This window comes from Schistocerca americana, chromosome 7, assembly GCF_021461395.2.
Source record: "Schistocerca americana isolate TAMUIC-IGC-003095 chromosome 7, iqSchAmer2.1, whole genome shotgun sequence".
Lineage (NCBI taxonomy): Eukaryota > Metazoa > Arthropoda > Insecta > Orthoptera > Acrididae > Schistocerca > Schistocerca americana.
The window spans coordinates 109,510,448-109,537,033 of NC_060125.1; the positions used below are offsets into that span (position 1 = coordinate 109,510,448).

The 26,586-nt window shown below is 42.7% G+C and overlaps 1 protein-coding gene across 1 annotated transcript in view; it reads right to left on the reverse strand.

Annotated features, from left to right (window-relative positions):
• The window catches only part of LOC124622747 (zinc finger protein 771-like), a 114,117-nt gene that overhangs the window by 40,103 nt on the left and 47,428 nt on the right, over positions 1-26,586 (reverse strand). The window contains exon 3 of the mRNA XM_047148536.1: positions 21,788-21,934. Within this exon, the coding sequence (XP_047004492.1) occupies positions 21,788-21,934 (147 nt within the window). The remainder of the gene's footprint in view (positions 1-21,787; positions 21,935-26,586) is intronic.

Consider the following 26,586-nt stretch of genomic DNA (forward strand, 5'->3'; position numbering starts at 1 on the left):
ATAGTCATTTTCTTTGCACATGTCAGAACACAAACATACTTTATAACCCCGCTGATCACAGTGAATCTATCACACATCCCCTACTTCGCCAGCAACTGAATTCTGCTGACACCAAATGATTGTTGTTGTTGTTGTTGTGGTCCTCAGTCCCGAGACTGGTTTGATGCAGCTCTCCATGCTACTCTACCCTGTGCAAGCTGCTTCATCTCCCAGTACCTACTGCAACCTACATCCTTCTGAATCTGCTTAGTGTATTCATCTCTTGGTCTCCCTCTACGATTTTTACCCTCCACGCTGCCCTCCAATGGTAAATTTGTGATCCCTTGATGCCTCGAAACATGTCCTAGCAACCGGTCCCTTCTTCTTGTCCAGTTGTGCCACAAACGCCGGCCGGAGTGGCCGTGCGGTTCTAGGCGTTACAGTCTGGAGCCGAGCGACTGCGCTGCTGCTACGGTCACAGGTTCGAATCCGGCCTCGGGCATGGATGTGTGTGATGTCCTTAGGTTAGTTAGGTTTAAGTAGTTCTAAGTTGTAGGCGACTGATGACCTCAAAAGTTAAGTCGAGTAGTGCTCAGAGCCATTTGTGCCACAAACTCCTCTACTCCCCAATTCTATTCAATACCTCCTCATTAGTTATGTGATCTACCCATCTAATCTTCAGCATTCTTCTGTAGCACCACATTTCAAAAGCTTCTATTCTCTTCTTGTCTAAGCTATTTATCGTCCATGTTTCACTTCCATACATGGCTACACTCCATACAAATACTTTCAGAAACGATTTCCTGACACTTAAATCTATACTCGATATTAACAAATTTCTCTTCTCCAGAAACGTTTTCCTTGCCATTGCCAGTCTACATTTTATATCCTCTCTACTTCGACCATCATCAGTTATTTTGCTCCCCAAATAACAAAACTCCTTTACTACTTTAAGTGTCTCATTTCCTAATCTAATCACCTCAGCATCACCAGACTTAATTCTACTACATTCCATTATCCTCGTTTTGCTTTTGTTGATGTTCATCTTATATCCTCCTTTCGAGACACTGTCCATTCCGTTCAACTGCTCTTCCAAGTCCTTTGCTGCCTCTGACAGAATTACAATGTCATCGGTGAACCTCAAAGTTTTCATTTCTTCTCCATGGATTTTAATACCTACTCCGAACTTTTCTTTTGTTTCCTTTACTTCTTGCTCAATATACAGATTAAATAACATCGGGGAGAGGCTACACCCCTGTCTCACTCCCTTCCCAACCACTGCTTCCCTTTCATGTCCCTCGACTCTTACAACTGCCATCTGGTTTCTGTACAAATTGTGAATAGACTTTCTCTCCCTGTATTTTACCCCTGCCACCTTCAGAAGTTGAAAGAGAGTAGTCCAGTCAACATTGTCAAAAGCTTTCTCTAAGTCTACAAATGCTAGAAACGTAGGTTTGCCTTTCGTTAATCTTTCTTCTAACAAGGGAACCTCCCCATCACACCCCCCTCAGATTTAGTTATAAGTTGGCACAGTGGATAGGCCTTGAAAAACTTAACACAGATCAATCGAGAAAACAGGAAGAAGTTATGTGGAACCGTGAAAAAAATTAGTAAAATATACAAACTAAGTAGTCCATATGTAAGATAGGCAACATCAAGGAGAGCCCTAGCTCGGCAGCGCCGTGGTCCCATGGTTAGCGTGAGTAGCTGCAGAACTAGAGGTCCTTGGTTTAAGTCTTCCCTCGAATGAAAATTTTACTGGCTTTATTTTCGCAAAGTTATGATCTGTCCGTTCGTTCATTGGCGTTTCTGTTCACTGCAATAAGTTTAGTGTCTGTGTTTTGCGACCGCACCGCAAAACCGTGCGATTAGTAGACGAAAGGACGTGCCTCTCCAATGGGAACCGAAAACATTTGATCGCAAGGTCATAGGTCAACCGATTCCTCCCCAGGAAAACACGTCTGATACATACTACACGACACTGGTGACGGCATGTCACATGACAGGAATATGATGTCGACCCACCTAACTTGTACACTTAGCGAATGGGTAAAAAGATTCTTCTACCTTGCCCGATTTTGTTTTACTTGTAGATGTGATAATCACTCCCAAAATAGTGATGAAAACGTAAGAGTTTGTCACATAAACTGAAAATAAAAAATTAAAATTTTCGCTCGAAGGAAGACTTGAACCTAGGACCTCTCATTCCGTAGCTGCTCTGGCTAACAACGGGACCACGGAGCAGCTTGCATGCCTGTCTACCTGATGTTACATATCTTTGCATGGACTACTCAGTTTGTATATTTTACTAATTTTTTTCATAGTTCCACACAACTTCTTCCTGTTTTCTCGATTGATCTTTGTTCAGTTTTTCAAGGTCTATCCACTGTGCCAACTTATAACTAAATATGAGGGGGGTGCGATGGGGAGGTTCCCTTGTAAGATAAGTTGTAAGGTCAGTATTGCCTCACGTGGTCCAACATTTCTACAGAATCCAAACTGATCTTCTCCAAGGTCGACTTCTACCAGTTTTTCCATTCGTCTGTAAAGAATTCCCGTTAGTATTTTGCAGCTGTGACTTATTAAACTGATAGTTCGGTAATTTTCACATCTGTCAACACCTGCTTTCTTTGGGATTGGAATTATTATATTCTTTTTGAAATCTGAGGGTATTTCGCCTCTCATAAATCTTGCTCACCAGATGGTAGAGTTTTGTCATGAATGGCTCTCCCAAGGCCGTCAGTAGTTCTAATGGAATGTTGTCTACTCCCGGGGCCTTGTTTCGACTCAGGTCATTCAGTGCTCTGTCAAACTCTTCACGCAGTATCGTATCTCCCATTTCATCTTCATCTACATCCTCTTCCATATCCATATTGTCCTCAAGTACAGCGTCCCTTGTATAGACCCTCTATACAAACATGTTCCGGGAAAATCAGGAATACAGAAATACAAGTCGATGAGGAATGAAATAAATAGGAAGTGCAGGGAAGCTAAGACGAAATGGCTGCAGGAAAAATGTGAAGACATCGAAAAAGATATGATTGTCGGAAGGATAGACTCAGCATACAGGAAAGTCAAAACAACCTTTGGTGACATTAAAAGCAACGGTGGTAACATTAAGAGTGCAATGGGAATTCCATTGTTAAATGCAGAGGAGAGAGAGCAGATAGGTGGAAAGAATACGCTGAAAGCCTCTATGAGGGTGAAGATTTGTCTGATGTGATAGAAGAAGAAACAGGAGTCGATTTAGAAGAGATAGGGGATCCAGTATTAGAATCGGAATTTAAAAGAGCTTTGGACGACTTATGGTCAAATAAGGCAGAAGGGATAGATAACATTCCATCAGAATTTCTAAAATCATTGGGGGAAGTGGCAACAAAACGACTATTCACGTTGATGTATAGAATATATGAGTCTGGCGACATACCATCTGACTTTCGGAAAAGCATCATGCACACAACTCCGAAGACGGCAAGAGCTGACAAGTGCGAGAATTATCGCACAATCAGCTTAACAGCTCATGCATTGAAGCTGCTTACAAGAATAATATACAGAAGAATGGAAAAGAAAATTGAGAATGCGCTAGGTGAAGATCAGTTTGGCTTTAGGAAAAGTAAAGGGACGGGAGAGGCAATTCTGACGTTACGGCTAATAATGGAAGCAAGGCTAAAGAAAAATCAAGACACTTTCATAGGATTTGTCGACCTGGAAAAAGCGTTCGACAATATAAAATGGTGCAAGCTGTTCGAGATTTTGAAAAAAGTAGGGGTAAGCTATAGGGAGAGACGGGTCACATACAATATGTACAACAACCAAGAGGGAATAATAAGAGTGGACGATCAAGAACGAAGTGCTCGTATTAAGAAGGGTGTAAGGCAAGGCTGTAGCCTTTCGCCCCTACTCTTCAATCTGTACATCGAGGAAGCAATGATGGATATAAAAGAAAGGTTCAGGAGTGGAATTAAAATACAAGGTGAAACGATATCAATGATACGATTCGCTGATGACATTGCTATCCTGAGTGAAAGTGAAGAAGAATTAAATGATCTGCTGAACGGAATGAACAGTCTAACGAGTACACAGTATGGTTTGAGAGTAAATCGGAAAAAGACGAAGGTAATGAGAAGTAGTAGAAACGAGAACAGCGAGAAACTTAACATCAGGATTGATGGTCACGAAGTCAATGAAGTTAAGGAATTCTGCTACCTACGCAGTAAAATAACCAATGACGGACGGAGCAAGGAGGACATCAAAAGCAGACTCGCTATGGCAAGAAAGGCATTTCTGGCCAAGAGAAGTCTACTAATATCAAATACCGGCCTTAATTTGAGGAAGAAATTTCTGAGGATGTACGTCTGGAGTACAGCATTGTATGGTAGTGAAACATGGACTGTGGGAAAACCGGAACAGAAGAGAATCGAAGCATTTGAGATGTGGTGCTATAGACGAATGTTGAAAATTAGGTGTACTGATGAGGTAAGGAATGAGGAGGTTCTACGCAGAATCGGAGAGGAAAGGAATATGTGGAAAACACTGATAAGGAGAAGGGACAGGATGATAGGACATCTGCTAAGACATGAGGGAATGACTTCCATGGTACTAGAGGGAGCTGTAGAGGGCAAAAACTGTAGAGGATGACAGGGATTGGAATACGTCAAGCAAATAATTGAGGACGTAGGTTGCAAGTGCTACTCTGAGATGAAGAGGTTAGCGCAGGAAAGGAATACGTGGCGGGCCGCATCAAACCAGCCAGTAGACTGCTGAAAAAAAAAAAAAATACTCCTTCCACCTTTCTGCTTTCCCTTCTTTGCTTAGAACTGGGTTGCCATCTGAGCTCTTGATATTCATACAAGTGGTTCTCTTTTCTCCAAAGGTCTCTTTAATTTTTCTGTAGGCAGTATCTGTTTTACCCCTAGTGAGATAAGCCTATACATCCTTACATTTGTCCTCTAGCCATCCCTGGTTAGCCATTTTGCACTTCCTGTCGATCTCATTTTTGAGACGTTTGTATTCCTTTTTGCCTGCTTCATTTACTGCATTTTTATATTTTCTCCTTTCATCAATTAAATTCAATATTTCTTCTGTTGTCCAAGGATTTCTACTAGCCCTCGTCTTCTTACCTACTTGATCCTCTGCTGCCTTCACTACTTCATCCCTCAGAGCTACCCATTCTTCTTCTACTGTATTTCTGTCCCTCATTCCTGTCCATTGTTCCCTTATGCTCTCCCTGAAACTCTGTACAACCTCTGATTTATTCAGTTTATCCAGGTTCCACCTCCTTAATTTCCCACCTTTTTGCAGTTTCTGATACTGAGTGAAAATCCGTGATGGATGAATATGTCTCTTTTGTTTTTCTTGCGAGTGGTACCAGTGTGTCTTAGGAACAGAGACGTAATCGTCTTACAGTCGACCAGTTACGAAGAAGACACGATTGCAACGGCTATGTTACTTCCACAAGCAGTCTTGGTTCTAACGGTGCAGGCAAGTATCACTAGCGATATCCATGTTAAAAACTATATACGGTTTATAAACCGAGGTATGGTATTACTGCTCCTGAATAAAGTGGTCTTCCACACAATATCGCGACATTGTATATAGATGGAGATCGCTGGGGTGTGTATTAAAAGGCCGAAAGTGTGGACTACACGTTGCCGACAGTGTAAGCTCGTAATAAAATCAACGAATTTAGTATGTGTTTCCGTTGAGGAACATGGTATGAAGCCGATATTTCCAACTCCCTTACGCCGCTGCTAGATATTTCTCCAGTATTTGTAACACATTCTATCTCCATGCCATGACACAGGTTCTGCGATATATCCACTGGGTTGTAGGCGAGAGGGGACGGCGGTTGATTGAGAATGATCACTTCCAATGACTAATCACATTAAAAAATGCAACGCCAGATTTAGGTCATCAGAAATGTACACTGGCTTCCAGACCTATACTATTACGCTTTCTGGGTGAATTGCTGCCTGCAGTTTTGAACCAAGTCTTTCCATTCGACCACATACCTACGTTGGATTCTATGGAGATGTCTTTTGATGATTACAGCCACTAGTAAATCATATTCGTGGCAGTCTCATATCTGGAAATGAGTCACCTTTTTCGAACCTATCTGCTACAGTAAAACTCCAATGTGGTTCTTTACGCAGCCTCTGTACATCTTGTAACTGTTTCTCACTCTCTACAGCTTTCTAGTTAAACTGGCAGTCAAGCAGTCCTTCATTGCTGAATGTGAAAATCTCATGTGCAAAATATTAATTCACCATTTTCAGTTCTGCATCTTACAAAACAAATTTAAGTTCAATTTACAATGTGTTCTGCTATGGAACAGTATGCCAGAGTCTCAGTAATATTTTATTTCCAGCTTTGGCGAATATTTTCGAAATCCACGAAGCTGCCTTCACCAGTTTAGCAGCAGCTCAGCTAAATTCCCGGAATACCAGAGAGTCGATTCCAGAGATGACGCTACAGTCATCACGAGGTAGGTAGCATCTGAGGTGACGCCTCTGAATTCAGCCATCAACAATCTGCCGCCATTTGTACTGCTCAGCCATACAATAATAAATCTATTACCCATCATCAGACTAAAGAGTACTACACAGCAGAAGTGTTCATATTCCTTAAAGTGATAAATGAAGGTATTACTTTGCGGGAGCTACCGAGTTTAAAACAAAGTTGTTGTGAACAAAACATTCTTTGGCACTCAGCCAGCAGCTACTTCAAATTAAAATTGCATAGTGAGTTAACTTATTTTGTGTTTTATACTACCAAGTTTTACAAACAATTTTTATTCCTCTTACAGTTTATGTTCTACATACTTATAGCTCAAGCGACAAATAACGTACTGTATATTATTACAACAGGACTGAATTCTCACAATACAAATTCGTTAATGCACGTCAACAATTACACATTCTTTATTAACATGTAACCCTACAAAAAAAAAGAAAAAAAAAGAGAAACACAAAGTACCACAAAGTAATTACCCAGATGGGACAGAATTTGGCAGATGTGATGTACATGTACAGACAAACTAATTATTACAATGTCAGAAGTAATTCGATGATTTATTGAAGAGAAAGAGTTTCACAAATTGAGCAAGTCATTGACCACCTCTGGCCCTTGTGTAAGCAGTTAATCGTCTTGACACTGACTGATAGTGCTGCTCATTGCCCTCCTGAGGGAGATCGTGACAAAGTCTGTTCATTCTTGAAAATTTCTTGGGTATTCAGCTGGGTTGCGTCTTTCAAAAGGCGCTATATTTCGGCAAGCTGACTTCTTGCCATCTCCAGGCGTTCTTGGAGTCTGATGGATGCTGACTTTATATATCTCCACCCCTCTTCCGCAGCCTCCGTCTGGGCGGTGGTGGGGGAAGGGCGGCGCTGGGTGGTAGGGGAAGCGCTTCACCCACCACCGCCCAGACGGAGGCTGCGGGAGAGGGGTGGAGATATATAAAGTCGCCAACCATCAGAGATGAATCAGACCCCAAGAATGCCTGAAGATGGCAAGAAGTCGGCGTGCCGAAATATCGCGCCTGTTGAACGACGTTACCTGGCTGAATACCCGAGAAATTTTCAAGATTTCTGTACACCGGGAAAACCTCAGATCACACATAAAGTCTGTTCAATTGGCGCGTTAGGTAGTGAAAATCTCGAGGTCCATAATGCTCCAAACATTTTCAAATAGAGAGAGGTCTGGTGGCATTGCTGGCCAAAGCAGGGTCTGGCATACATTAAGACCAACAACAGAAGCTCTCGCCGTGTGTGGGCAGACATGCTGAACTGTAAGCGCAGGGTAGCTTCCTATGATGGGCAACAAAATGGGGCACAGAATATAGTCGAGGTATTGCTGTTCTATAAGGGTGTCGCAGATGACAACCAGAATGATCCTGTTACGAAAAGAAACGGCACCCCTGACCGTCACTCCTTGTTGTCGCGCTGTATGGTGGGCGACTGTCAGGTTGGTATTCTGTCTGGGGCGCTTCCAGCGGCGCCTTCGCCGATCAACAGGTCTCAGCTGGAGTCATCACTGAAAATTCTACAGCAGCGAATTAGATTCCCAGGCGAATATGTATCTGGAGACGCCCCAGACAGTGGCGGGATACCAACCTGCCTCTCCCCTTCCATACGACTGGACAACCAGAAGCCATTTCTTTTCATAGCACGATTCGTCTGACCCTTACTGCACAATGATATCTAGATGGCAAGCCATCCTGGACTTACATTTCAGTAAGATAATGCTCTGCAAACAGATGTCGAGAGTCGCTACTGCTTGTCTTTGTGCCTGCCAAACCCTGCCTTGTCCAGAAAGGTCGTCGGATGACCGCCCTAGAACGTTTGGAGTATTACAAGCAAGGCCCTGCAACCAGCTCGGAATGTCGACGATCTAACAATGCAGTTGGACAAAACTGGGCACAAAATCTTCCAAGAGGACATCAACATATCTGTCAATGAGTGCTAAGCCGAATAATTGCTTGCATAAAAGCCAGAGGTGTACCATCGTGTTGTTGGCATTTCTGAAGCTCTCGCTCTTGAAAAAATAAAAAAAAAAATGGTTCAAATGGCTCTGAGCACTATGGGACTTAACATCTGTGGTCATCAGTCCCCTAGAACTTAGAACTACGTAAACCTAACTAACCTAAGGACATCACACATATCCATGCCCGAGGCAGGATTCGAACCTGCGACCGTAATAGTCGCGCGGTTCCGGACTGCGCGCCTAGAACCGCTAGACCACCGCGGCCGGCTTGAAAAAATCATCCAGATTTTCTGAAACTGTAATCATTTGGTTGACTGTGCGTTAAAATTTAAATTTTACGCCAATTCTCTTCACAATTGACAATATATTTCCATCTTGCGATAACAAACAGTTGATTCAAGTAAACAAAAGCTAAGCAAGTATAGTATAAAATATAAATGGTTATAATACAAACTGTACAATTTTTGCATAAGTTTAAATTCGCCCCACAGCTTTCCTCTGCACAACTAAGTGCAATTCATTTAATCTCCAAAACGCAGCTCGACATTGCTCACTTTTGGAAATATTGGGTTTGGGCATTGTTTTATCATTATAGATGCTGTTGAGTATTGAAATAATTGAAATAAAACATTGACAAATATTTCTGCTACAGGTGAGTATCATGTGCGTATCAGAGGTGTGTCAGATAGCGCATAGCAACTGACAAGATGTTAGCAACATTTTTGTTTTTTACACAGACTACTAGTGCAGTGGCTATCCCATGCTGTACAGAGAGCACAAAACATTATTAGATTATAGTTGACTCTGTAACATGTAATTTACGCCACAATACAAGGTCTACACCGGTGACAAATAAAAAACATTAGCTTGGAAAGACACGTTGTAATAAGCCTAACACATATGGAAATCATTCGTAGACAACATATTTATGGAAATAGATGACTTATTAGAACTCAAAACGCATCAAAATTTTCAGAATAGAAAAAGAAAAGTACCTGTTGTTGGCACAGAAAATTGAAATGCACTTTGCTTAAGTCAACCCAGTTACTCAAAGTAGTTTTTCTCTTGAGAGTTCGTAAAACATGTTAAAATAGGTGTAGAAAATTTATCGACAGAACACCTACTCAAGATTTTTATACATATCGTTTAATTTTGGTGCAATATATGTATTAACCTATAATATCTCCCAGAATATACCTATGTAAGCTGTAAGTTACGAGTTTGCGCATTTATGATGTTGCCGCCTCAGGTCGCACTCCTGAAGAACACCTCAGCAATCAATCTTCACAAACTGCTTCAAGTGTTGTCTGCAGCTGCTCTCAAATGTAGAAGAGACACATGTGTGTTTTTTCAGACTGAACTTTAGTACTTAGGACATCTCATTAATGGCCAGGGCGTTCACCCATTACAAACACATTTGCTTGCTGTCTGTGGCCTTGCACCTCCACACAATGTGCGAGAATTACAGTCTGTGGTAGAGAAGCTCACGTATTACATACGGTTTATCCCCAACGCCGCTGAAATCGCAGCTCTCTGGCATCGCTTGCGCAGGAAAAACGTTCCGTTTGTTTGCTCGCAAGTGTCAGATTTGCAGAAGCTGAAACATACTCTGCTTCGTGACAGATACATTGTTCACTTTGATCCACACAAACCAGTGGTCTTGGCTGTGGATGCGCACTCTTACGTCATCGGGGAAGTTTTGTCACATAGTGCGGTTCTGTTGGCAGGCCGACGGCCTCCGCTTCTAAGTGGTTCAAGAAAGCTCAGTGCAATTATTTGCATATTGAAAAGGAGGCTCTCGCCAATGTCTATAGTGTCACTAAGTTTGACCAGTATGTTTCTGGCACAAAATTTTACTTGGTGACTGATCATAAGCCTCTATAATCTTTGCTTAGCCCTTCTCAGTTAGTGCCAACTTACACAATGCAGAAGCTGCAACGGTGGGCTCTTATTCTGTCAAAATCGACCCACATCTAAGCATGCCAACACAGATGCTCTTTCTCACCTCCCTGCTGCGCTGAACTCGCATTCGACGAGTCCTCTACTTCTTGTTTGCTTCACTGACGCACGGAACACGGATGTTTTGCATAGCTTTCTGCATCACCGGAAAATTACCCAGACCACAGCAGCGGATCATGATTTGCAGATTCTGATGCACTACATTCGCACTGATTGGCGACGTTCAGCGCGACCTGTTTGTAGCTCTGTGGTTCGTGTGCATTAAGCCCATCGGCACGCTCTTGCAGGTCACCAATGTATCATTTTGATTTGCATCAATAATGAGCTGTAACATTTGTGGTTCCCTAGGCTTTCCAGCTTTATATGATTCATTTGCTACACCAAGGTGACTGAGGCATCTTTCGCAGAAAGCAGTTGGCGCAGCGTCATTGCAATTGGAACGCTCTCTGTGTCCTGACTGAACACTTGACTTATCATTGTCAGGCCTAACTCATTGCTGTTGTGCTCGCAGCAAATTTCCCACTGTGGTTCTTATGCACTATACTATGGCTCGTTGCACAATACAGGCCTTGTCACCGATATGTTTCCTTGAGGGCTTGCCTGAAGTGATTGTCACTGACAATGGACCACAGTTTGAACAGTTTTGCATCACATCTGGCATCAGGCAGATCACGAATGCAATATTCTGCCTGCAATTAAAAGGCGAAACTGAACGTTTTGTAGAACATTTATGCAACACATGGACGAATGTCGTGCCTCCAACACACGAGATCAAGCTCTGTTGCTGCTCTTGTCTTCCTAGCGCTCCCAGCCCCGTGATGGACCATCACCTTGTTTTAGTTGCAGCACCCGCCACAGCAGGCGGCGCCCCCTCCACCCAGACAGGCAATATATCAAACTAATGATTCGGTCTTTTACAGATTGCATGACGGATAGAGGCAATTAGTCGGAGGCACCATTATACGCTTTCTTCTATGTTTCTACTGCAGGGGCCGAGAGGACTGCTTAGATGCCACATGTGAATTTTGTGGTCCTGCCACAGGCTTTGTGCTTTCAGATTCCGTGCCTGCCTGGACACAACAGCCCTCACTGCATCCGGCTCCTGCAGGCCCTGCTCCATCAATGCCGGTCCTGGAGCCGATGGAAATCGACGCCCTTTCTAGACCATCGATGCCTCGACAACCACCGTCATCTGGGAATGGGCCTGTCTTCCCGGTGACTGTCCCAGGTGCTTCCTCAGATCCCTCTGCAGTTGTCGAGATGCCTCTGTCTTTATTTGCTACTCCGCTCATGGTTATGGGTGCATGCTGTCTGCCCGGTTTTTCAGATGGTGTTCCCAAGTGGACTCAGGACACATACGGGGGTGTGGGCAGGTGCACGGCATCGGTCTTTTCAGTTCCCATCTCCTCATTACCACCTCCATCTTCGTTCGCTCGTTTACACTACACAACGACAGTGAGGAGGCTTTGGGGGAGGGATGTGGTATCACGTTATCAATACCATCCCATGGACATCAAAGTTGGCATCAGAATTGCAAGTTTCCATCAGACACCAACAGCAGTGATGCAGGTCTGATGGATCCAACGGAGTGCGCCGGACAAGCCACACTCAAGTGGCTTGGTACTACGAGCAGTCCCTGCCGCTGCAATATACACTCCTGGAAATTGAAATAAGAACACCGTGAATTCATTGTCCCAGGAAGGGGAAACTTTATTGACACATTCCTGGGGTCAGATACATCACATGATCACACTGACAGAACCACAGGCACATAGACACAGGCAACAGAGCATGCACAATGTCGGCACTAGTACAGTGTATATCCACCTTTCGCAGCAATGCAGGCTGCTATTCTCCCATGGAGACGATCGTAGAGATGCTGGATGTAGTCCTGTGGAACGGCTTGCCATGCCATTTCCACCTGGCGCCTCAGTTGGACCAGCGTTCGTGCTGGACGTGCAGACCGCGTGAGACGACGCTTCATCCAGTCCCAAACATGCTCAATGGGGGACAGATCCGGAGATCTTGCTGACCAGGGTAGTTGACTTACACCTTCTAGAGTACGTTGGGTGGCACGGGATACATGCGGACGTGCATTGTCCTGTTGGAACAGCAAGTTCTCTTGCCGGTCTAGGAATGGTAGAACGATGGGTTCGATGACGGTTTGGATGTACCGTGCACTATTCAGTGTCCCCTCGACGATCACCAGTGGTGTACGGCCAGTGTAGGAGATCGCTCCCCACACCATGATGCCGGGTGTTGGCCCTGTGTGCCTCGGTCGTATGCAGTCCTGATTGTGGCGCTCACCTGCACGGCGCCAAACACGCATACGACCATCATTGGCACCAAGGCAGAAGCGACTCTCATCGCTGAAGACGACACGTCTCCATTCGTCCCTCCATTCACGCCTGTCGCGACACCACTGGAGGCGGGCTGCACGATGTTGGGGCGTGAGCGGAAGACGGCCTAACGGTGTGCGGGACCGTAGCCCAGCTTCATGGAGACGGTTGCGAATGGTCCTCGCCGACACCCCAGGAGCAACAGTGTCCCTAATTTGCTGGGAAGTGGCGGTGCGGTCCCCTACGGCACTGCGTAGGATCCTACGGTCTTGGCGTGCATCCGTGCGTCGCTGCGGTCCGGTCCCAGGTCGACGGGCACGTGCACCTTCCGCCGACCACTGGCGACAACATCGATGTACTGTGGAGACCTCACGCCCCACGTGTTGAGCAATTCGGCGGTACGTCCACCCGGCCTCCCGCATGCCCACTATACGCCCTCGCTCAAAGTCCGTCAACTGCACATACGGTTCACGTCCACGCTGTCGCGGCATGCTACCAGTGTTAAAGACTGCGATGGAGCTCCGTATGCCACGGCAAACTGGCTGACACTGACGGCGGCGGTGCACAAATGCTGCGCAGCTAGCGCCATTCGACGGCCAACACCGCGGTTCCTGGTGTGTCTGCTGTGCCGTGCGTGCGATCATTGCTTGTACAGCCCTCTCGCAGTGTCCGGAGCAAGTATGGTGGGTCTGACACACCGGTGTCAATGTGTTCATTTTTCCATTTCCAGGAGTGTAGATCTGCTAGTGGCAGCCACGTACCCCACTCGCACTTGGAGCCTCTTCGGTATGTGATTCTATGCAGGCGCCCCCTAGCCACGGCTCTGACACCATCATTCGTGTTCAGTTCAGAGAGTCTCTTCCTTGTTGACACTAAGAGCTGGATTCTATTTCTTACTGTCTTATATGTAATGAGTCTTTGTACACTTCGAGAAATACAAGTTAAGTAAATCTTCTGCTTGCTGCGGTACTTGTTCGCTAATCGTTTCTGCTCCTGTCCAGCTTCCCTATGATGACAATTGCCACATCACTCTGTAGCCCACCTCTCCTCACCGTTATACAGGGTGTTACAAAAAGGTACGGCCAAACGTTCAGGAAACATTCCTCACACACAAAGAAAGAAAATATGTTATGTGGACATGTGTCCGGAAACGCTTACTTTCCATGTTAGAGCTCATTTTATTACTTCTCTTCAAATCACATTAATCATGGAATGGAAACACACAGCAACAGAACGTACCTGCGTGACTTCAAACACTTTGTTACAGGAAATGTTCAAAATGTCCTCCGTTAGCGAGGACACATACATCCACCCTCCGTCGCACGGAATCCCTGATGCGCTGATGCAGCCCTGGAGAATGGCGTATCACAGCCGTCCACAATGCGAGCACGAAGAGTCTCTACATTTGGTACCGGAGTTGCGTAGACAAGAGCTTTCAAATGCCCCCACAAATGAAAGTCAAGAGGGTTGAAGACAGGAGAGCGTGGAGACCATGGAATTGGTCTGCCTCTACGAATCCATCGGTCACTGAATCTGTTGCTGAGAAGCGTACGAACACTTCGACTGAAATGTGCAGGAGCTCCACCGTGCATGAACCACATGTTGTGTCTTACTTGTAAAGGCACATGTTCTAGCAGCACAGGTAGAGTATCCCCTATGAAATCATGGCGGTGAATCGAGAAAGTACAGTACATACTGACGAAACTAAAATCAGCTCTAACATAGAAATTAAGCGTTTCCGGACACATGTCCACATAACATCTTTTCTTTATTTGTGTGTGAGGAATGTTTCCTGAAAGTTTGGCCGTACCTTTTTGTAACACCCTGTATAGCAAGTCAGACACAAAAGAAAATATGTGCATTCCAACAACGCGACAAAAATATCTGCCGCGATAGCAGAAAGTGAATTACTCATAGCTAAGACATTCGCTGTGAGTGGAGTTTTGTCACTAAGGGTAACGTAACGGCATTGAAAGACCGAGACAATTCTATTAATTCAATTAATTCCTCCGCCTCGTGATGGGAAAGCACGTTAAAAGCCAATAAATTCATTCAAAATGTATCAAGAGTTCCATTAATTTGTATAAATGAGTACAAGTTGACAATATCCAGTGAAGCTACAACGGTATCATTTGTTAAATGAAGGGCTGGGTTGTGTCCATCAATTCACAGGAATCTTTCACACAAAAAGCATTTGGAAAAGTATAATGTCGTTTTAATTCCTATGCTCAATTGTCTATTAAGTTCATAATTAGAGATGGAACAATTATTACCAATTATTGCCTTATGATAAAAATTTTATCTAATGTCAGTATGAGTTTCTTTTTTATATGAGTATCATTAAAGTATCTCTGTCATGTTCTCCACGATGTTCTGACATGAAATATGTCCTTCTTACATTGTTTCTTTGTAATGTTTCTCACTGATTTCATTGGTATGGCCAATGCGATTGCCACCTATCGCTCTTCGGTTACTTCTTAGATGGCTTAATTGTCACGGTCAGTTTGGCACTAGTTCACTTGAAATATCCAATGACACTGTCATATATGCCTATGTGAGATGAGATCTCTATTACATTCAGTCCATGTTCTCATTTTCGAGAGCCCTTTACTAAAGTTATATTTAAATGTAAGCAAAATACAAATTGAAAATTTTGTGTATGGATCAGTAATATGCATAGTTCTGTGAGTACGTGTGTTGCTGCTATCGTTATTCCCTTTTTTCACCTTTTCCTGAACCTTCTTTCTAAGGATGAAATTCTGAAATGTGTAATGCTTAATTATAAAGTGTGTGATCAAGAACTTTCCAGATTCCAAAGTTGTGTCCATCTGAACGGTCGCCTATCTCTCCCATGAATGTATTTCTCCATCAAGTAATATAACTGCTGCGTCTTAGAGCTATGAATGGGGTGATGTTGTGGTGTATTTCTAGGATAAAGGCGTTCATGAAAGGGCATCTTAAAAGGAAATGTTTATCTTACACTGTTATACTAACTATGCAGAAATTAAGTGTAAAATTCGTTCAGAAAGTTTTCGGATCATAATATATAGGGTTCAAGTGCCACTTGAACAGGATAAAAATCATTAGACTCAGAAAGGTGTAACGGAACTGAAATGGTGGTAGGCTGCCAGTAATTTGGAGCCCGTGCGTCGGAAACGGGCGCACTGGCGTGAGACTGCCAGGGAGTGCACCCTGATGCCATCTATTGGCGAAACCGGGAATTAGCGCTACCTGTCAGACAGTGCACTAAGCTTTCGGACTCAAATGTATTATTTTTCTTGTTAATTATAAGTTATTACTGTATAATTTAATGTTGTTAAGCGCTAGTAGTAAATCATTATGACTGGTATGAACTCCAGGGTAATAAATATAAAATTTCTCAAACACTAAATGATTTCGATAGAAATGTGGTAGGGGAAGGCCCCCACTCTTGGTGATACAAGCGTCACTTGTGGTAGCTGGAGACACAGGGACAGATCACAGAAAAATAGAATGGGCTGAGGAGTGTTGACGTGATCGGATGTGTGTAACGCAAAAGTGATTGTGCAACGGCGAAGAGGCGAATATCGTCGCCGTTTGTGGAGTAAAATGCGACGAATGGTTTTTGAAGCCGCCTCTATGCCACTGGGGCTGATTGTAATAGTTCCTGCACCCAGATTTTTTGGCGAACGCGCAGTAGCTTATACGAGTGCTACGGCTCGTGGTTCCAGCCGCCATCAAGGTCATGAGGTGTGAAGAGTTGCGTTATCCTCATAGATCTCACCACCAGCACCGGCACGTCTACCCAAGGCAAGACTGCTTGTAATTGTTAATTCGAACTTTGTAGAAATGTAAAAGGAGAATACCAGTTTTTCTTTTATGCAAGTGCAGAGGACAGTTATGATTAAAATAATGACGCATGTTGCTCATTGTAAAGTGTAGTACCCTCAAACATAGTATAGTGAAATCAGACTGAGGCCATCACCGCCTCTTTCATTTACAATTCTTTTGTTGTAGAATACTTTAGCGTATAAGAATGCTGAAAAGAGCAATGGTCACACCAGAATGAGTCGCCATTTTATAGTTAAGTTAAATTTTTCTGAGTAACTTTTTAAGTAACGTCAGTTAAGTAATTCTATATCAATTGTTCAAAGAGTAATATCCAAAATCATTACATAAAGTTGAAGGATAGAATTTTGTTTACCCAAGTTGCATAAATAGTCTTGGTAGTAATTACCAAGTCAACACACAGAAATTGAAAGAGTATTTGCTTTGTTGAATTACCTTGAATGATTAGTAATAGTAATATTAAAAATTAAGTTTAAATTCAACTTACGCCGTTTCACTTTGAAACGAGCCAAAAATTGATTTATTCTTTTGCTCCTTCAGAGCTGGCGACTGTAGTTATAAGTATTTTCAGGAGGATTCGACGGTAAGTCTGCTGCTCTCGTCGTGCTGATAGGATTATCCTCTACTGCTAGCAGTGATGATTGGATACATGAGCTCACTACCAAGTTAAGTGGGTCAGGTAGGCAGTGTTACTGTGTGAACTGTAGGGCACTGTAGGCCGTGGATCGAACCCATTCAATCATCACAGCTCTTTGGGAAATAGTCTGGTTAGGAGTGAGCTTTAATCATTAGGTAAATACTGGCGAGTTATGGTCAAAATGTACACGCAAGTGAATTTAATAGCTTAGCAAGGTCCAAGTGGCACAAAGTTAATGTTGTGCAATGGCGAGGGGAGGAGCGGAGTACAAGTGAACTGAGTGTGTGGCAGCTGGGCTGTATTCAAATATTAACAACTTGAATTCACTATTACCTCTTACCATTGGGACTGAGCTATTTACTGTTAAAATACGTAGCAGTAAGCGCAAAGGCGTGACAGCTACAAGTTCGTATTGGTGATATACATACGGAATTAGGAAGCAGGTCATTCCGTCAGGGGGGGGGGGGATTAAAACATCCGAGTCAGTTGAGAACATAGCCAATTTACTGACGGATGGATTCGGCGGTTCTGTCGCAAAGGATTCGATCTTCACTCTTCTTTAGCGCAATTGAGTCCTCAGGTAGACTTCTGTAGGGTTAGTAGTTTGTTATCTTATGCTATTGTGCATGAAAAAGATAAGGTTTTTCATGGACTGGAATGTAAATTGTCCAGACTGTGTGATTACAACAAATATTATGCTTGCCACAGTACAAACATTCATAATTCTGCAGATCGTGTAGTTAATCTTTAAAATGCTAAATTTCCCCCAGATGAGTTTAAATACCTTAAATAAATATATCAGGCATTACCTTCCTCCCCATATGAATAAACAGCTTGTAGAAAAATACAACTGCAGAGGTTAAAACAGTGTGTAAGTATGCCAAGCTTCCAAAACCCCAGTAAGCCAAAGTTGGGATAGCGTCAGGTAGGGCACTCAGAAGTTTGAACACTTTAATGGTTCAAATGGCTCTGAGCACTATGGGACTTATCATCTCAGGCCATCAGTCCCCTAGAACTTAGAACCACTTAAACCTAACTATCCTAAGGACATCACACACATCCATGCCCGAAGCAGGATTCGAACCTGCGACCGTAGCGGGCTCGCAGTCCCAGACTGAAGCGCCTAGAACCACTCAGCCACAGCGGCCGGCTTCAACACTTTACCCATGAGTATTACAGACAGGGCTTAGCCTAGGTCAGGGCCAGCGGTAGTCACGGTGCTGCTTTATACTGCTCATAGGTTGGCACCGTGTGAGTTACACATAGCCAGTGGGATGGTTCTTTGACATAACCAACGAGAGGCGAGATCAGAGGTAATGTATTTCTAGTGGCATAATTGAAACCATTGTTTTGTTTACTATTTTCGGTGCATTATTGAGTTTCGGGAGACATATTTTTCGATTATGGTAGCGAGTGCTATAAAATTGACTAATTCAAATTATTTAGTTCTGCGCGGTGACGTCGCCGGTTGGTGCTTGTCTCGTGGATTAATTGGAGAGACATGAAAGTGTATCAAATGTGGTGGTGAAATGACTATGGAATCGATTTGGGAAAGCACACTGAGTAAGTTGATCAAGGTTTTTTAATCAAATCATGGGAGAAGTTTCGTGGATCAGTGTTTATTCATAACAGAGTAGCATGTTCGACATATTAATAAACATTGATCCTTCTACTTTCTCCGTGATTTAATTAAAAATCAGTGTTCCTCCTACACTGCTGTACGATTTGATTAAAGGACAGGATTCCACCTATCATCTCCCATGATTTAATTGAAGAACATGATTTAATTACCAAACATAGATGCATTCATTCAGTGTCCTGACGCAGATCGATTGCATAGCAACACTATGCAGAGAAGTATTTCACTGTTTTTTCGAATATATCATGGGTTGTGACGCTGTCTTTCGTTTGCACCTACCAGCATAGTTTCAATAGTTACGACTCAAACAAGGAGCAATTAAATCTACAACCTCATTTATGCAATGCTTCACCGTTTCTTCCGAACGTATTACATCGAAACACGTCGTGTGCATAATGCTCTCTCATTGGCTGCGTAACATAAGCAGCCGACACACCTTCTTTTGCTCCCATCTTACCTCACAGTAAATACTGACAACATTTGTGCACAGAACATGTAACTACACCACTGGCCCTATTGTAGATTTCTTTTACTTATAGACAGCAATTGCTTTTTAAAGCACCTTAATAAAAGCTCTATGACGAGCATGTTATTTTGACGAAATTAGATAAACTTAATTCTGTGGTTCTTCGCCGGCCGAAGTGGCCGTGCGGTTCTAGGCGCTGCAGTCTGGAACCGCGAGACCGCTACGGTCACAGGTTCGAATCCTGCCTCGCGCATGGATGTTTGTGATGTCCTAATTCTAACTTCTAGGGGACTAATGACCTGGGAAGTTGAGTCCCATAGTGCTCAGAGACATTTGAACCATTTTTTTTTTGTGGTTCTTCTTTCTGACACCGATTACATAACGAAAACTAAAAATTTCTTCAAAGTCACGGCAGTAATTAAGGTAAAAGCAATCTGGTGAGCGAGTTTCATAGTCACATGAAGGTATTTTTCAAAAACTGTAACTTATTTTTCAAAGTGATTTTGAGACATAAAACGTTATTATGATGAATCCAAAAATACCAAATCGTAAATCTCAACTGAAGTTGGGTAAGGCATTTTTTCGAATTAAGGCGATTGTGAATAATGTAGCAGCCCTAACCATAAACTTAATAGATTTTTAAATAAATATTAAAAGAAGCTTATATGTTTCCCAGGATGATGTGTGTATAAAGTTCCTATTAACTGCTGGACAAAATTAGAAACCTTCATGTAGCACGTGGCACCTGTTCAGTTGCACTGGATACTGTCAACTTCGACTCTTGCATACCAATTAATGAAACTCTTGATGTAATTATAGAAAATTTATTGGCCCATAATAAACTTTCCCATGTTGAGGTTTTAGAATTAACTTAGTTACTAGAACTGTCTTTGTTTTCCAATGCCTTTCCCTTTAGCGACAAATTCCACTCATAGCCAGATGGCTTAGCTATGGGTAATTCACATGGTGGTGACCTGGCGGAGATTTTTGTCACTCGCTTCGACTGCATATTTATTGAATCCCATTGAGTGTTAGTTCCCAAAATTGAATCATATCACCGTTATGTCTAGGATACATTGTTACTGTAATGAGGATATGATGAGGAGATATCCATTCATGTACCCACTCCAGCTGTGTACTTCTTAGCATTAATTTCATTTTTTTAAAAATGGAATTGAATGAGTCATTAAAATACTCTCATTTCTGTAATACTAGGAAAGACAATAATCTTTTTTGTGGAGTATTTTGTAAACGAACTTAAATGGATGTAATAATTAAGAAAGATTCATGTGAAATGAGCCAATAAGCCAAAGTTGTGGTAGCGCCAGGCGGGGCATTACACCAAATCTAATTTTCTTACGTGCATTTTCTATTTGGTAAAGGATCGTGCACATAGTACAACATATCGGATGCTGCTGTCGGTTATGGCTGAAAATCGACGATTGTGAGTGAATCTAAAATATTAGATCCTTTTAGTTGCCACACACTGAACTCTGTCCCAGGTCTCGGAAAACCTGCCATCAGACTCGATGCACTTGTCACGACGCTACTAACCTCCTAACAGCCAAAAAGTAATTGAACTTGGGACTCCAGCCAGTGATCACAGTACGATAGAACTGTGGAACAGTTACACGCAAATATAGCAAAGTTACATATGGAGCTATCAGTAATGCAAATAGAGCAAATAAATATGATGAAATTTTAACCATTTAGTAAATATTGAATTGTCTGTGACACCTCATTCACCCATGGATACATGTCCCACCTGGATATTCCTTGCTATACAGCTCCGAATTCATTTGTAATTTCCTGAAAAGCAGTTTGATTGAAGTTAGTTTCTCGCCAAAGACAGTAATAATCATTTTATCGTAGATTCGCGTTCAATCAAGAAAGGATCCACGCGATCTTACCGAAACTAACGAAGGTAGATGTTGCAGCATCACTCACCTTCTTCGTATGTCACCATGTGGGAGAGACTTCCTTGAAAATACCTTTGTGCATCGAGAAACCTAAGCAGCAAAGTAATGTGGCTGTGTTTGTGTAACATGAACAAATAGGATGTTTAAAGAAATCGACATCATAATGTAGGAAAGAAAAAGAAGCAAATTTGAAGGAGAAATTAACTACATAGCTTATATATTTCTTTGGTGATGATGGAGCCAACGAGTTTAAAAACTGATTATCATAATTCATAAACTCCAAGATATCCTGTAACTTGTGAAACGAATCAGTAATAAAGTCTTCTACGACATGCAACATATCAGATGTACTGGCAATAACTGTACAAAAGTATGAAATTTATAAAGATTTCCGGTGTTATGTGTATGCAGAAAATTTTAGATGTATATTATCAATGAAGCTTTGTCAACGAAGTAAAGTTAAGTGTGGGAGTCCATTAGTAGTAAATAAAAATGAAAGAAGAAACGGTTACAGGTACAAGCAATACGGCGAAGACACACCTTGAGAGACGCCTTGCTGCCGAAGAGCTTGCCGCAGTCTTCGCACTTGTGTTTCCTCTGCTGGTCGGTGGCTGTAACAGAGGGTAAAACTTGATTTGCTGGCGGTTCTTCAGGTTTCTGTGAAGATTCTGGTACGTCTGCAGGCTGCTGTTGGCGAGGGCACAGAGGCTGCAACGGTGGTGGCTGGGGCGGCTGGAGTTCCTGGAAGTGGGCTGGAGGCTTTGACGGTGGTGCTGGGTGTGACGGTGGCGGCGGGAGCGGTGGTGATGGCGGGAGAGGCGGCTTGGCCCGAGTGGGATGCCACTGTGAAAGAAATAAATGTAATTTTCCTTAAAAAAATATTTGGAACCAACCTTTCACTGTGAGGGCAGTCACAGAAGTTTTCCTATTTTGTAAGTCTGGTGTGATGAACGCAAACCGTCAGATCCCTGTCATCTACCTTTCCGCATTTTTTGACTGTATATTTGTAGCTCCATTCGCTACCCGTTTCGAATGTAGTAAACCCCATCAGAAGAAAGAGTGCCATTGTATTCTCTAGATTTTCCTGATAGGTAATATGAGCTCTCACCCCCTAACCCTTTCCCAAGGCAGATAATATTGCAATTCGTTATCATAATGGATGACGAAGAGAAATATTAATAATGTCAACATAGGAAGACCCAGGGATGTGTCCCGCAATTGCACTGTGAGTCAGAGCCCCCTTGCTGTGATGCTACATCGGTTGAGATTAATTTCTTAAATGCATTTCAATATAAGCATAAGCAGATATCAGTTAGAACAGAAGTAATTTGTAGTGCGACTAGCTGCTAGCCCCGTCATTACCTACCATTCGTACACAATTACATGCTGCTCTTAACATGACAAGGAATATGTAAGTCAAATTTTATGAAAATAGTATCATCATGTTCACAAGGAAGGAATCTCACTTGAGTATTGTGCCTCTTGAGACACCATCACGTTCGTTCCTCAGACACATAATATATGTAGGTCTCTCGCTAGGGTTTCAAAGGCAGGGGGTCGAAACGTACTGGAGGTGTCAGTCATTTGACTGACGATGGGAGCGCCTGCAGACGACAAGGAAGTGGCAGCAGTGGCACTTGTCTGTGTACAGTTGTCTGGTAAGATACTTCAGGGGTAGGCAGAAGCGTTTCTTCTTTTCTCCTAGATTAACATAGGGCCTCAAGCTCTGATTGTCTGCTAATGTTAATGGTGAATTTTCCATGTGAACATAACAGAACTGAAGAAGATTCTAGTGCATATTTCCTCAACTATGAAAGGTCAACAAATAACCGAGCACAGTGGTCGGCTGCCTATGGTTTTGTCACAGTCTTTTCTTTCATAGGATGCCAGTAATTTAGAACCGACTTTGGCAAAGAGCAGAGGCAGAGATGTAGAGTTCTTTGAGCAATTCGGGGTGTGATTCTGGTACTGTCAAGAACGGTGAATGTTCGTTCTCACTTCCACGTTTAAATTTAATTGATACCGGCATTGTGTTAATTTTAGGAAGGTCACGATAACGTTAGAAGTTTCTTAAAGCCATATTCATGGTTCTTATATTATCTTTTCAATCCTTTCGAGTTTCGGAAGTGGATTCTTATCACAATCTCTTTCTTTCTATCATACCGAGCGAGGTGGCGCAGTGGGTAGCACACTGGACTCGCATTCGGGAGCACGACGGTTCAATCCCGTCTCCGGCCATCCTGATTTAGGTTTTCCGTGAGTTCCCTAAATCGCTTCAGGCAAATGCCGGGATGGTTCCTTTGAAAGGGCACGGCCGATTTCCTTCCCCATCCTTCGGTCACCCGAGCTTGCGCTCCGTCTCTAATGACCTCGTTGTCGACGGGACGTTAAACGCTAATATCCTCCTCCTCCTCCTCTTTCTATCATGTCTTGCTACTTTTCTTGCCAAATGGACTTATTAGTTCCTGTGCATGTTTGAATAGTACCTCTTGTTGTATCATACGTAGTGTAATTATTTCTGTCACGTCGTTTAAAGTTTACTGTGTTGCGAGCACTTGAGGTAAATGTTTTTTAGTCTGTATTTCGCAGTAACTGTCGGATAAGTGTAACTGAGACAGTCAGTGCTTCATGCGTACTTTATTTTTTAGTGTAAATTTTCGCTACGTTTAGTTTTTCCTCTACTGTATGGATTCTTGTCAAAAAATGTGCATACCGATAAATGAGGAATATTTTCTTTCGACAGTGTCGTTGTGTATGCTTTTCCCCTACTGGCAGTTAGCGTTCCAACAGGACACCTTAATTTTATATGGTCGCTCTGTTCACAGAACTCTTTCAGTTTTTCTAAAACAAAACTGCAGAAACTTCCTGAATTTATCAACACGGAAAAATGTCACATTAAATCCTCAAATGAACAATCTCTACGAAGTGTATTGGAGGCTTCAGGGATATGAGAGAGGACTGTTCCAAAAGATTTAATTGGATCTAAAATTGGTGTCTCACAAAGTTTTCTGTTAAAGACCCATACTAACACTATTAAATAAAAATGTTGAAATGTCCAATCTCTGACTAGAAAACGTATGGATTAAGTACCAATACTCATGTTAGAGATGTCAATGTAGTCAGTACTATTCATTTCTGCTCTTCGATATATTTGCAGGACTATGAAATATACCTTTTACCCAAAGAAATCAACTGCTCCGCAAAATTACAACTTGATATTTAACTCTTTCTGTCCCATTGCTTTTCTAGAAAAACAGTATTACCACCGCCTTTTCCTACTCCTCATTTCTAGCTGTGTCCCTATTTGTGTGATGGTTATTTCACAATCGCTAACAAAATCGGTACTTGTATCGTCAGTCCATCGGATCATAATGTCGACCTGTAAGAGACACAGGAGTTCACATCAGAACAGAGGCGCATCACTGGATACTGGTAGTTGTGATAGTGGTAATACTCGATTGTCTACTTCCCAGTTTACTGCATCGAGAGCAGGCTGGATATAAAGTTAGCGGAAATACTTCAAGAGGCGATTCAGGAAAAAATTCAAAATGGTTCACATCAACGTCCGGAAGCGGACGCTGAGCCTGTAGTATTCTCAACAGTGCTGGTATATTACATTACACATTATGTGCTACAAATTTCTTATTTAATTAATGTTTATTTGACAACGTGTGTAAGGATTATCGCCAGTGGGTATTCCTCAACGAGAGAAGGTTGGTAGCTCGTTGTTGCAACAGACCACTAGCACTGTATAATCACCTCGTCAGCAGTTTTCACTGATGAAGCGAGATGCCAACATAATCTAACACAGTTGACATCTCTGGGCCACAGAAGGTCCTCGGGAATGGTTGAATAGTCGTATTATCAACGGGTTAGCATCAGTGTACAGGCTTGGCCACTTACTTGCACCTAATTGCTTTGCGACGTAGGAAGACTCTGTCTCATTTGCTGTACGTTAACCAACATGACAAGTAATGTGGCTGATGCTAATTGCTTGGTTACAGATTCACTGTCAGTTTGCGGACGTATGTCGATAACAACAATTTTGTTCTTAGTCCGTCAAATTTCGGGAATGCAGCTGCGCAATTAAAATTTTCTTCCACTGATATTTCGGCCGCGCATCATCTGGCCATCCTCAGAGTTCGTCACAAGACTGACGACAAGGTGCCAAGCGCGGCCTTCTATGCTCCACCGCGGCGGTACCGCGCGTGCTGGTCACAGACGCTCGTTGGCGCCAAGAGTTACGCTTACACACGCACCGCCTGTGGCGAAGGTGTACAACATTCAATTCGCTTATCGATGTATGTTCATCGGCAGTGACACCACGACGACTTCTCTGCCGTTTAATCACTGCAAGAGCCGGATTCCATGCTTTGTCCAAATTAAAACCATTATCTCTATTTTTGTTCTAACTTCCTGTAGGTAATTAAGTTTTTCTCAATATTAGCCCTGTATAGCTTTCTCTGAACAGATCTAGTTACTTAATACACATCATAACACTACTACATAAAAATGTTGAAATGTTCAATCTCTGGTTAGAAAATGAGCCTGAAACGGAATTTTACTGACGTGTTTATGTAAAACATGATATTTGTTGTTTTAACTGACGTACGTAAATTTGTATGTCTGTAAGTGTTGTACATACCTATGCATCCCAGATGTCAAGTGGTTTACGTCACATTAAAAAAAGGGCTGTGTACAAGAATGGGATGTGATAATACTGATTTGTTCGGTGGTAACGAGAGCCAAGTGATTTTCACAACAGCCTCTGCTGCCTGGCACCGTGCCCCTTAAATATTGGTTGGTTGTTGTTCAACTTTGCAGCACCAGAGGTCCAGTATCACTGTGAAGCCGTTTACTGCAAAACACCGCAGATGGTTCTATTAGTGTAAGCAGCCACCAGTGCTGTTTAAAAAGTTTTCCACCATATTACCTTTCTTATGGGACAAGAAGACAAGTGAGCTGTTAATGTTGTTTTTAGTCATATTATAGCCTTTCATAAAAAAAAATGGTTCAAATGGCTCTGAGCACTATGGGACTCAACTGCTGAGGTCATTAGTCCCCTAGAACTTAGAACTAGTTAAACCTAACTAACCTAAGGACATCACAAACATCCATGCCCGAGGCAGGATTCGAACCTGCGACCGTAGCGGTCTTGCGGTTCCAGACTGCAGCGCCTTTAACCGCACGGCCACTTCGGCCGGCCCTTTCATAAAACTTAAACACAACACCAATTTATTATAATTACTTTCTTATTTATATTCGAGTAACAATTTATTTATTTAGTAGTAGCAGTACATAAATCATTTAGATCTATCAGCAATTAAAAAGAGACGATG